This window comes from Panthera pardus, unplaced genomic scaffold (genome assembly GCF_024362965.1).
Source record: "Panthera pardus isolate Hobbes unplaced genomic scaffold, ASM2436296v1 HiC_scaffold_2, whole genome shotgun sequence".
Taxonomy (NCBI): Eukaryota; Metazoa; Chordata; class Mammalia; order Carnivora; family Felidae; genus Panthera; species Panthera pardus.
In genome coordinates this window covers 31,223,410-31,235,431 of record NW_026526765.1, presented here as the reverse complement: position 1 = coordinate 31,235,431, position 12,022 = coordinate 31,223,410, and the positions used below count along the sequence as shown (strand labels likewise).

At 45.8% G+C, this 12,022-nt stretch overlaps 1 protein-coding gene across 4 annotated transcripts in view; it reads right to left on the bottom strand.

Moving 5' to 3' along the window:
* Positions 1–12,022, bottom strand: part of OSMR (oncostatin M receptor) — a 53,742-nt gene that overhangs the window by 24,208 nt on the left and 17,512 nt on the right. For all 4 annotated transcript variants that reach the window (XM_053906949.1, XM_053906946.1, XM_053906947.1 and 1 more), the window contains exons 3-5: positions 8,585–8,757; positions 2,684–2,855; positions 273–548 (exon numbers count right to left, since the gene is read on the bottom strand). In XM_053906949.1, coding sequence (XP_053762924.1) covers positions 273–548; positions 2,684–2,855; positions 8,585–8,757 — 621 coding nt within the window. The remainder of the gene's footprint in view (positions 1–272; positions 549–2,683; positions 2,856–8,584; positions 8,758–12,022) is intronic.

The following is a 12,022-nucleotide window of genomic DNA, read 5'->3' as shown; positions in this document are numbered from 1 at the left end:
GCCCTTCCCAGTGGCCCAGGCCAGGACCTGAACTTTCCCCCCTTTAATACTCTTGGTTTCTAGGAAGAAAATGGTTCATAAGGGCAAGAAAACAACAGGAAATCCTGCAAGTACTGCTTCAGAGGACCTTTGCCAGAGTCGCTCCTAAAAGATTCGGGAGACAAAAGAACATCCAGGCCACGAGTGGAAATGTTTACTTGTCTTCTGGTAAAGGACATTCTAGCTACTCCATAGAAATGGGAAGAGAGAGCAGAGAGAACGTACATACTTACTGGATACAAAGAGAACGATGCCTTTTATAACGTCTCCTCGGTCTGCCTTACAATAGATATTTGTCCCAGTCTCTCTAATGAAAGGAACGTTCTTCAAGTGGAACACACAGACGTTTGGATCAAGTTGTTCTCCATGCATCCGTACGCCTTCCAAATAACAGGATATGTTGTTTTGATGGCTCCTAGAAACGTAACAAATGGTGACATTGGAGCCTTCTTCCACCAGCTTATCCTTAGGGAAAACGAACAATGGATCGTGTCCAAGAGAACTCTGTACTACAAGACAAAAAAAAAGACAGCTCAGTTAGAACATCACTCAAGTCAAACCAGCCCCTCTGTTCTCCCTTCTCAACAGATAAATTTACCTCCTCTACCTCCTCGAGAAATAGGAGCCTAGATTTCTAGGCAAACCATTAAACTTGGGAGCCTGCAGAAACGATCCTTCCCAAGATGGCTCCTGTGGTCACACGAAAGCTGCTGCTGGACAAAGACAGCACGTCCTGTCACACTGGGATTACCGGGTCACGGCTAGAATCTGGCTAGGACAGCGGTAGCTGCCCTCTACGGACCACAGCCACGAGGGAGGATCTGCATTCAGTGGGCTGCACATGATCTCATGCCATCCTTCCCCCCTCTCATCACCGCCACAGCTAGGTCTGAGCCCCAGCTCAGCAAATGTGGCCAAGCCACATTCACACCTGCCAGGTCTGCCCATCCCCACGGCCATGTGTCCCTCTTCATTTCTTCTCACCTTCTCAGAAATGCCAGTCACTCAAATATCTCCTGTTCCATTGTGTCCCCTTCTGTATGACCACCAGTGTATAAAACTCCTCAGGTGTCCCGCATTGTAAGCCAACTCGCCATCCTCCCCATGCTTCCCTCCAGCCCACTCTGGACCTGCTCCTCCACAGTCAGCCTCCCTGAAGGAGCTGCCCCTTTCTAAGCGCTCGGCCCCATTGCTCCTGCTCACTCGGCCCACTGCCGTCACTGAAACTGCCACCAGCAACGTCACCCACACCCTGTAGCCTGGGCATAGGAGCGCTCTTAAAGGTCCTCAGGTGATTCTAATGTGTAACCATGGTTGAGAACCAGCGTTTGGGGGTTAGGAACCATCAGTTAGGCTTTCCATTTGCTCCTGAGTAGTTTGGAGGTTATAGTTTTGAGAAATCTAGTCTATCTTATCAAAGTCGTTACTACTGTTGTTCTCTCTCTCTCTCTCTCTCTATCTTTTTATTTTAATCTCTGTTTTTCTTGTGTGTGTTCTCTTTCAACAGTTGGATGTGATGTGAAGAGGGCGGTCCCTGGAGCCACGCTGTCAGGTTGGAATTCTGGCTCTATCGCTAACTGGCTTGATGACCTTGCGTGGGTTCTTTAAACTAAATGTGCCTCAGGTTCCTCATCTGTGAAGTGGGAATAAGACTAATACACATTTCAAAGGACTGAGTTGAGGGCTAAATGAATATGTAGACTACTTAGAATATGACTAAAATGCAGATTTAATTCTATTACCAGTATTAAACTAATCACTAGGCTACTCATGGGTTAATGTGTTATCAGTTTGACTTAATAAATTTGCATGAACACTTAACATTCCTGTTCTATTGGCAGGAATTTCAGATACTCTGGCAGGGTATATAGGTGGAGAGAGAGCCAAATGCCTTTGCTTTAGAACCTGCCTATAGTTCAAATGAAGCATAAGAAACTAGAGAAATCTACTCTAAATCTTAATTATAAAAAAAATAATTTATCAAAATTAAGAGATAATGAAGACATATTTATCCATAATCTCATTACTCAAATGAAGACCCGATTTTACTTTTCCATATTTCACCCCCTTCTCTCTACATCAGGCATCTTCGGACTATAGCCCTGGGCCAACTCCAGCCTGCCATCTGTTTTTGTAAACAAAGTTTTATTAGAACACAACCATTCTCATTTGTCTACATATTGCTTAGGACTGCTTTCATGTTAAAATAGCACACCTGAATAGTCCTAAGACCACCAAGGGATGTAAAGCCTAAAATATTTCCTATTTCGCCCTTTACAGAAAAGCTTCCCAACCTCTGTTCTAGATGCATACACATTTTGTCCTATTCTAATAACAACATGTGCAATTTATGTCCTGCCGTGTTTTCTTAGCATTGCCTGTGTCACATGTTTGGAAAATGAATATAAAGGTGTCTGAACTTGCCTAATTACCTCAATGAGCAAATTCTGAGGCAAAACCATAGATGTCTATCTCCTGGTGGCAAGTTTCACACCCACAGTTTTTAGTTCCAAGGGAAGACAAAGAAAAACAATGTCCTTTTTCTACCCAGTCTCCTCAAAAGAGACTTCCACTATTTGACTATTGATCCCCAAATAATATTAAATATGAAACACTTTAATTCTTTTAGCACCTCACTCCTTACCATCTACCTCCTCCCACGAAGTCCAATTGCTCCAGAACCTCAGCTCGGGGACCTGGGCGTCATCCACCGCACCCCTCATTCTTACAGAGTGTTTTGCACATTCCAAAGGCAGCTTGGATTCCCAGCTCCAACGCAGAACTTGGTTCCGCTTCACAGTGGTGCTATAGTTCTCCTAGAAATAAAGAGAAAAACTTGGAAACATGGAGCGATGCTGCCCTGGAAAATGACTTGACCAGTTACCCCAAAGCGCACACCTGAGAGCCCACCGAAGCTCCCAACACGCGCAAGCGTAGTTCATTCCCAATCAGCCAGTCACCCCTGCTCCAGTGTCTCAGCAGCACCTGCCGCAGCCTCCTGTCCTTTGAGAACTCAGCTCCCGTGCCCTATGGCTCATGTGGAGGAAGTGAGAGAAAACTGAAGCTACTTAACGTCTTAGGGGAAGAGAGCAGAGTCAGAAGGTAGGCACCGTGCTTGTCACACAGCCCTGCTGAGAAAAATTTTTGCAAACTAGAGAATTGAGTCATTCTTTAAAAATAAGGAAGACCAGGGGCGTCCAGGTGGCTCAGTCAGTTAAGCTTCCGACTTCGGCTCAGGTCATGTCATAGCTTGTAAGTTCGAGACTCCCCCCACCCCCCCCCCCCCACCCCCCCTGCCGTCAGGCTCTGTGCTGACAGCTCAGAGCCTGAAGCCTGTTTCGGATTCTGTGTCTCCTCTCTCTCTGCTCCTCCCCCACTCACACACTCTCTCTCTGTCTCAAAAATAAAATAAACAATACAAAATTAAAAAGTATAAGCAAGACTAATGAGTATTTTTTTAACATTCATTTTTAGCCAGGGTCGGATCATGTTGGCCAAATCTCAGTAGAGAGGGCAGCCCTTCATGGCACCCAGGAGTTCCACTGTCAGAAGCCGGTAGATGGATCTCCATGAGGCCCGTGGGCTTTGTTTGTCTGTTTTCTGTTTCGTTTGGTTTTGTTTGTCTGTTTTCTGTTTGGTTTCGTTTGGTCCCTTATCTCTGTAGACCTGGTGGCCACGGGGACTGGATCCTCTTCTTTGAGCTCCATCTGTCAGAATGTCAACCACACAGGAATGTATTCCGCTGTGGGAAGCTTGCCCACATGGAACGAAAACTGGTCTTCCCCCACAGCCTTTAATCTTGACCTTTCTAAATTACTGGTATTTTCATTCTCTAATTCCATAGGCTTCTATGGCTCCTGTAAACCATCTACAGCCATGTATATTCTGACCACAACCTACCCCTCCCTTGCAGGAATCTCTCTGGACACAGTGCTCTACCTCGCACTTCGGGAATAGCTTTACGCTTTTCCACCTCAGCGTTTCCTCACACAGGGCCCCTGGCTCGGGTCCCCACTCTCCCTGCACACTGTGCAGGCGCAGGATGCACCCAACCCCACCTCTCCTGAAGCCCTCCTGTACACTGTGTGTAGCTGCTGGTACTTCATCTGTCCTTGTGTCCCTGGCTCGAGCGTGGCCCCAAGACCGCGGGGACTGGGCTTTATTCTTGTTCACGTCCCACACGGCTCTGGGCCCGTATGCTCCTCGGTGGGCCCCTCCAGGACACCGGCTCTCGGCCCCCACAGCTGGGTGACGGGACAACAAACACCTGCGCTTCCTGTGGAAAACTGAGTCTGAACCCGCATGTCTAAGGGCCAAGTGCAAGCCCTACAATCAAGAGGATGGGGCATCATGCATGTCACCCACAACCTGGAGCTGGCAGACCTTGAGGCCTGCCCTCCACTGATGCCTTCTTCTCTTCTCAGGCTGCCAACCTTAACCATCACCCTGGGCAGAAGCCAACCCAGCCCTGGGGTGAGAGTACCTCAGTCCACCTGGGCGGCACCCGAGGGTGACCGTGCTCATCCTCTATGCAGGACTGGTGAGTTACGGAATGTTTCTATCTCGGTTTATTGGGATTGTTTTATCTCTAAACTACAAAATATATTTTTTATTTTTTATTTTTATTTTTTGTGATTTATTTATTTTTCAGAGACAGAGACAGAGTGTGAAAGGGAAGGGGCAGAGAGAGAGGGAGACACAGAATCTGAAGCAGGTTCCAGGCTCTGAGCCGTCAGCACAGAGCCCAACATGGGGCTTGAACTCACAAACCGTGAGATCATGACCTGAGCTGAAGTTGGACGCTTAACTGACTGAGTCACCCAGACACCCCTATTTTTCATTTTTTTCTAAAGTTTATTTATGTATTTGGCAGGGGGGGTGGGGCAGATAGAGAGAGGGAAAGAGAGAATCCCAAGCAGTCTCTGCTCTGTCAGCACAGAGCCGGACACAGGCCTCAAACTCACGAACCACAAGATCATGACCTTAACTGACTGAACCACCCAGGAGCCCCTAAAAAAATATTTTTTAAATATAACTTTTCAGGTCCTGATCTATGCAACTTCTACTATTTAATATGAGCAGTCTTGAGTATATTTTGTGTTGTTTAAGAGCAACTACCAAAAACAACAAGATTGTATCCATAATGGAGACCCTGCTGTCAACAGGCCACAGTCTGGATTTTACCTCCTTCTCTTTGAGATTTAGCCTCTTTTGTCGTCTCCACTGTCCCCAGCCACTCCACGCACCTCTCTGCTGGACCCACCCCACAGCCCGCTTCATACGGGTCACACTCCACCTCTTCCAGCTTCCCCACCCGCAGCCAGAGCAGACTTTTCAAACACGTCCAACCAGACCCTGTTATTCCTCTCCTTATGGCTGTCAGGATAAAACAGGAGAAGTGACCATGACCCCCAGTGTCCAGTGAGGCTCACCCCTGGGTCACGCCCGCCCCCAAGTGCTCAGTGTTTTCGGGCCTGGGAGCTCACAGCCCTTCCCTCTGGGCCTTGGCTCAGACCTGTGGGCTCTTCCCAGAACATTCTTCTCCACCCTCCCTTCTACACTAGCTTCTAATCCTGTCTCTTATTTTGGCTCAAACCGTCCTTTTTCAAGTTGCTGGAGAAGGTCCGGCCTAATCCCAACCCCTCAGAGACCTTGTCAGCTGCCAGCATGGCGCTTCCCACATTTAGGACACCATTGTTCCTGCGTTTACCTCCTCATTCCCGCTCAGCGCCCACAGACCTGTGCCTTGAGTTAATGGCTGGACCCAGGCTCCCAGTCTCCAACGACGCGCTGAATGATCTCATCCCTTCATTAACATGCTGTGGGCTCTATTTCTTTCAGACGCTACTTGTGTGGGTTCTGTCTAACCACAATTTGTGCTGTGTGCTGTTTAAAGACTCGCAATGCAGGAGATAAAATTTTCCTTGAATGCATCAATTCAGTGATTACCAAAAAAAAAAAAAAAAAAAAAAGTGATGAACTGTGTTTGGGCTGTTTTCACCAATTGAAGCAGCAAGTTTCATTCGGCCCCGGCAGACACCGGTAGGTCACAAGAAACTGGCACACGCATTGATACGGAAGTCCAACTGAGGCCACCGACTGGCTCCTGAGGTGCTCGTGGAGCCCCGGCCGACGGCTCCGGGCCTCCTTCTGGGCTGGAGCCACCCGACTCTGCCTTCTGCCACTGCCGGGACCATAAAGCAAGTGGCTGGACGGGCTGAGAGCAGAGCCCGGCCCAGGGGAGACCGTGTAGAGCCCGTGGCCGCCAGCAAGGCTCCGAGTGGTCCGCGCCCTCTGGGAGGTGGCTCAGGGGCCCTGGCCCAGCTGTGAGCACTTGGGGCAGGGGGCTCTTGCTAGGCCTGTTTAGGAACAGGACCATCTGAGGCACGAGTCCTAAAAGCTGCTCCTTCTGCGCATGAATGAAAGCGTCCCGTCAGGCTTGCATTACAGGGAACGGCCTTTCGAAAGGGAGATGGCGCTCAAGACAGAAGCAGACCCCCTTGGCTGGCTTTCTTCCCCTGCACTGGAGGGGGAACCTCATGTCTTTCCTTGACTTTAGGCCTGCGAGGTTCAGACAAGGGCTTCTCACGGCACTGTTGTGGGACACAACGGCCACTGACGTCCTGGGGACTGCGTGTGGCCATCATCGCTGACAGGGCACGTGGGTGAAGGAGGGCACTGCGTTGACTCTGTCACCTTGAGTAGCACAACAGACCTCTCTAGGCCTTGGTTTTCTCCTTCCCCCCCACCGTCAGGCTGACCTGGGTGATATGGGGACAATACCTTGGACAAAGATCTTGAGTCTTAGTAGTTACAGAAGTAGGTTTCACGAGGTGCTTTACCCCGAGAAAAGAACTCTTACACGAATCAAAGGTGAAAACAGGTATGAACAACTGCCTGTTAGGAAAATAGAAAATGGAACCCAGTCCGTCCATGGTCAGTGTCACTTCTGCTAGTAGTGTGAGGTACTAGTTTTCCATAGATTCTTCCAGCATTTCTCCCGAATTTCTTTTTCTTAGACAATTAGTCTCAATATGACCTTTGCGTAATATTTTACTGGGTCCAACTCAACAACGAGTGAGTGTATCCATCAAAGATATACAAATACAAAAATGATTAGCATGAGGTACAACAGTGGGAAGATGTACCGACGGTGGGCGGTGAGCAGCTGTCCATGAGCATTACTGTTGTTTAAAATCAGAACACCAACGAGCTTTCATTCTTGGTAGTTTCCCATGGACGTGTGGAATTGCAGACCTGGTATCAATCCTAAATTCACAGAGTCAGAGTTCTATTTAATTTAGGCCTCTCACTCAGATCTCAAATGCAATCACGAATATGGAAAGTAACTGGAGGCTTCAAAATTAGTGACATTTATGGGGCACCTGGGTGGCTCAGTCAGTTAAGTGTCCAACTTCGGCTCAGGTCATGATCTTGCGGTCTGTGGGTTCGAGCCCCGCGTCGGGCTCTGTGCTGACAGCTCAGAGCCTGGAGCCTGCTTCCGATTCTGTGTCTCCCTCTCTCTCTGCCCCTCCCCCCGCTCGGGCTCTGTCTCTGTCTCTCAAAAAAATAAGTGTAAAAAAAATTTTTTTTTAAATAACATAAAATTAGTGGAATTTATACTTTACTAAAGGAACTAACCATTCTGTACCCTGTACCCATGCCTCCACTGCCTGAGAGAAGATTATCCTTCCACTGAGCAAATGGAGGTCCCCAGCAGTGACACATCCCTGTGTTTCCCTTCAATTCAGGCAAATTCTCTGTTCCCCTTCAATGAGACAACATTCCATTGTATTGTCTTTCAACATCCCATGATAATGAACGAACATGATGTATGTGTAGATTAGTTAAGATTCCCTGGACCATAAATGGAAATTGAAAGAAACCACCAAAGTGTCACAGTGCACTAGATGGAGAAGCATCAGCTAAATGGACACAACCATGATTTGAACCAAGGCAAGTGAAAAATCTGTTCCAAAGAATTCAAAGGCGAAGAGATTGTGAAAGTAAGGATTCTCACAATTTAATCTGTTGTAGAAAAAGCCCCAAGTGAGGCAACAAAGAACAGCCTGCGCTACTCTCCAACATGGCAGATCCATGAAGAACCTCTTTCTTTACTGGATAGAAATGTATTTCGGCATGGTATGAGCAAAGAAACTGACAAGAAGAATGTTGCCAAAAAATTATACCTTATTTAGGAAAATCTCTGGTGGACAGGGAAGAGGAAAGAGGTTGACCTTCATGGGTTTTTGGAATCTAGTACTCATAAGGACAGCCCCAAGAGCCTTCTTAGGGGACAGGGCAGAAATGAAGAAATAATCTATTTTCTTAACACATCTCATCCAACCTACTGAACCAAAGATGTCATGTTACTTTGTCCTCTATCCTCTTAACTAAAAACACAGAAAGGTAATTGTTTAGGAAAACCATTTTGTGTTGCTACGTGTTTCCATATTGGGATTTTTGCAAATGTTATAAAAGACAAATCATGGTGTCAGAAAAGGAGTTTTAAAATGTTGAGCCAGAAAGACCAAAAAATACTTACCACCCAGATGACATTAGATGTTTTAATTCTACTGATTTCTATCTGAAAAACCATTTTTAATTCCTGATGATAAGCAAGGTTGTGGACACTCCATTGTAAATGCAAACACTGACGTGCAGAATCGATGGAAACTTCCAGTGATTCAGGGGCCAATGACAAGGGTTCAGACAAGACTGAAAGACCAAAACCAAGACATTTAATACAAACAATGAAATTTAATAGGAGCACAACTGAACAGTCACAGATAATAAACTGGTCAATATCACCATTGTTTAGTTTTGGAAAATACTGCTCACATGTGCACCTTAGAATCAGACATCTTAAAAATCTGTAAGGGAATTTAGAAGTCAGTTGGTAGATGAAGAAATTAAGATCTAGATAAATGAAATGGTTTGCTCAAGAAGACACAGCGAGTTACTAAACTGATAAACAGTAAAACAAAAGGATATTTTATTGGGCAATCCAACTGGCTTAGAAACTTCTAGCAAGGCCAAATAAAGCAAGAGTACTCTTGGCTATAAATGTCGTATTTCTGGAAATCAAAAAGAATTATCTCTCTGAAAGTCAATATTTTATAGTTTATTAAAAGACTATGAAGTGGGAGCACATCCTATCTCTAGACATGATTACTTATGTGTCAATGCACTAAACTTAAAACACCTCTGGCAAGAATTTACTAAACTCTTTGGATGAGACCAGCAAGGCAGTTAGTGTGACGTAAAATAATTGTGACAACATTCTTAGCTCAAGGAGGGAACACAGCTGGAGAGGCACAAGGGGCTCGGAATAAGTAAATCCATGGAGAGATAAAGCAGATTGGTGACTGCTGGGGCTGAGGAAGGGAGGAATGCGAAATAACTGCTTAATGATTATAAGGCTTCCTTAGGAGGTGATAAAAATGTTCTCAAATTACAGAGGTGATGGTTGCATATTTTGAATATATTAAATATCACTGATTTGTTCACTTTAACCATAAAATAATTAATTTTATCTTACGTGAATTTCACTTCAATAAATTTTTTTTAATATATGTGATCATGATGATGTTCGAATAATACAGAAATTGAGTCCCCACCATCCTACCAGGTCTATCCTACCAAATCCCCTCTCTCTCCATTGCCAAGTTTGAATCCTATGTTTTTCTTGACCTTTTTCATACACTTTTTAAAAATACACTGGGGGCGCCTGGGTGGCTCAGTCGGTTAAGCGTCCGACTTCGGCTCAGGTCATGATCTCACGGTCTGTGAGTTCAAGCCCCGCGTCAGGCTCTGTGCTGACTGCTCAGAGCCTGGAGCCTGTTTCAGATTCTGTGTGTTCCTCTCTCTCTGACCCTCCCCCATTCAGGCTCTGTCTCTTTCTGTCTCAAAAATAAATAAACGTTAAAAAAATCTTAAAAAAAAAATACACTGAACTATACATTCCATTTTGTACTTTTCAAAGTACTTATGTTATTTTTTAAAAAGCTATAGAGGGGGGTGCCTGGGTAGCTCAGTCAGTTGAGCGTCCAACTCTGATTTTGACTCAGGTCATGATCCCAGGGTCGTGGGATCAAGCTCTGTGTCGGGCTCCGTGCTGACAGCACAGAGCCTGCTTGGGATTCTCTTTCTCCTCTCTCTCTGCCCCTCTCCTCTGCCCACCCACACACACACACACACACACACACACACTCTCTCTCTCTCTAATAAAAAATAAAATAAATAAATAAAAAATTTTTAAAGAAAGCTATAAAGGGAGGTAAAACTACTCTATTTCTGGACAGAGAGGTTGAGTGATTTTAACTTGCTTTTTTATACTTTTCTGTATTTTGTAAATGTTCTTCAGAAATATGCATTACTTTCAGAGCCATATGTTAGGTTTTGAAAGAAATATTTCTCTAAGATAACGGGTTCACTTCACTATGATGACACTTTCAGAATGCATAATTTAGCCCTGTAAGTCACTTTGCACCAAAAGGCTGGGCACCAGTCACTTTTCCAGTTTTATTTCCCACTGAAAATTAATAAATTGGTATTCCGATTCTTCTTTTTTAATGTTTATTTTTGAGAGAGAGAGAGAGAGAGACAGATAGACAGAGTGTGAATGGGGGAGGGGCAGAGAGAGAGAGAGAGAGGAAGACACGGAATCCGAAGCAGGCTCTAGGCTCTGAGCCATCAGCGCAGAGCCTGAGCCTGACGTGGGACTCACAAACCATGAGATCATGACCTAAGCCAAAGTTGGACGCTTAACCGAGTGAGCCACCCAGGTGCCCCAGGAAGGAGTATTTTTCATAACTGTGGCACCAGTAGCCCCGGGGAATGCCGGTGCCTGCTAAATCATCCCGTCTTTCCCAGCCCTCATTGCATCCTGTCTGCATAGTGGTTTGTTGCCGTCGGTCTCACACTCTAGATTCAAACTTCCTGGGGGGGAGAGGCTGAGGCGTAGGCATCTCTGGATGGACTCTTGTCACCAGCACTTGGCACAACATCTTCTCCACAGGAGACACTGACCTCAAATTAGAGAGACCCAGGATCTCCACAAGGGCTCAGGAGCGTGACAAGCACTGGCTCACTAACACCTCTACCCGGCCTTGGCGTTCTCTTCTCCTCAGGGCTGCTTTTCTAAGCCCTTGTTTGAGCAGTGATCGCAGCGTGCGGAAATAGCCTCTCCTGTGTCCCCGCCAAGGACTGGGAGCTAAAGAAGGGTGTAACTGAGTCTTACTCAGCTCACTGAAACCAAGACCAGTAACGCACCTGTCACAGTGTAGACACCATGACCGCCTGCTGAATGAATGAGTCAACCACCAGCATCAACTCTTTTTCTGGAAGCTCTAGGAAGCTATCGCATGATGCTTTAGGCAAAAGAGGAACACTATATGGATGTATGCTATCAGTGAGTGTTGAGTGACTCAGGTAGTTGAGAGACATCAGTCAGAAATAATTTGGTCAGAAGCAATTGAGGACTTCCTTGGGAAAGAGTGGGAAATGTCAAGGTAAAGTCAGAGAGATTAAGGGACCTCAGAGATTCTTAAGTCCAACCCCATTATTTTTCAGGTGAGGAAACTGAGGTTAGAAAAAGGGAAGGGACTTTCCCAAGGTCACACAACTAGACCAGAACTCAGAGTTCTTGGCCCTTGGCCCAGCTCTCTTTCTATAATGTGCACTGGAATGGGGCCAAGAAGGGCAGACTTAGCGATCAGACAGGCCCGGGTTTCATCACAGACTCTCCTCCCACTTTCCCCACCCAGCTTCTCTGTCTGGCCCCAACACTACTTAAGAAAATAAACCATCATCCATTTACAAGTTGGGACATCACACAGCCATTAAATATAATGCTATTTCAGAAGAATATTTACCCTCAAAGGTAAAAACCCTCATCATAATGTTGTATTGTTTGAATAAGTATATAATAAAGTATGTATTACTAAAGTATACATACTTCACCCATACATACTTTCATACT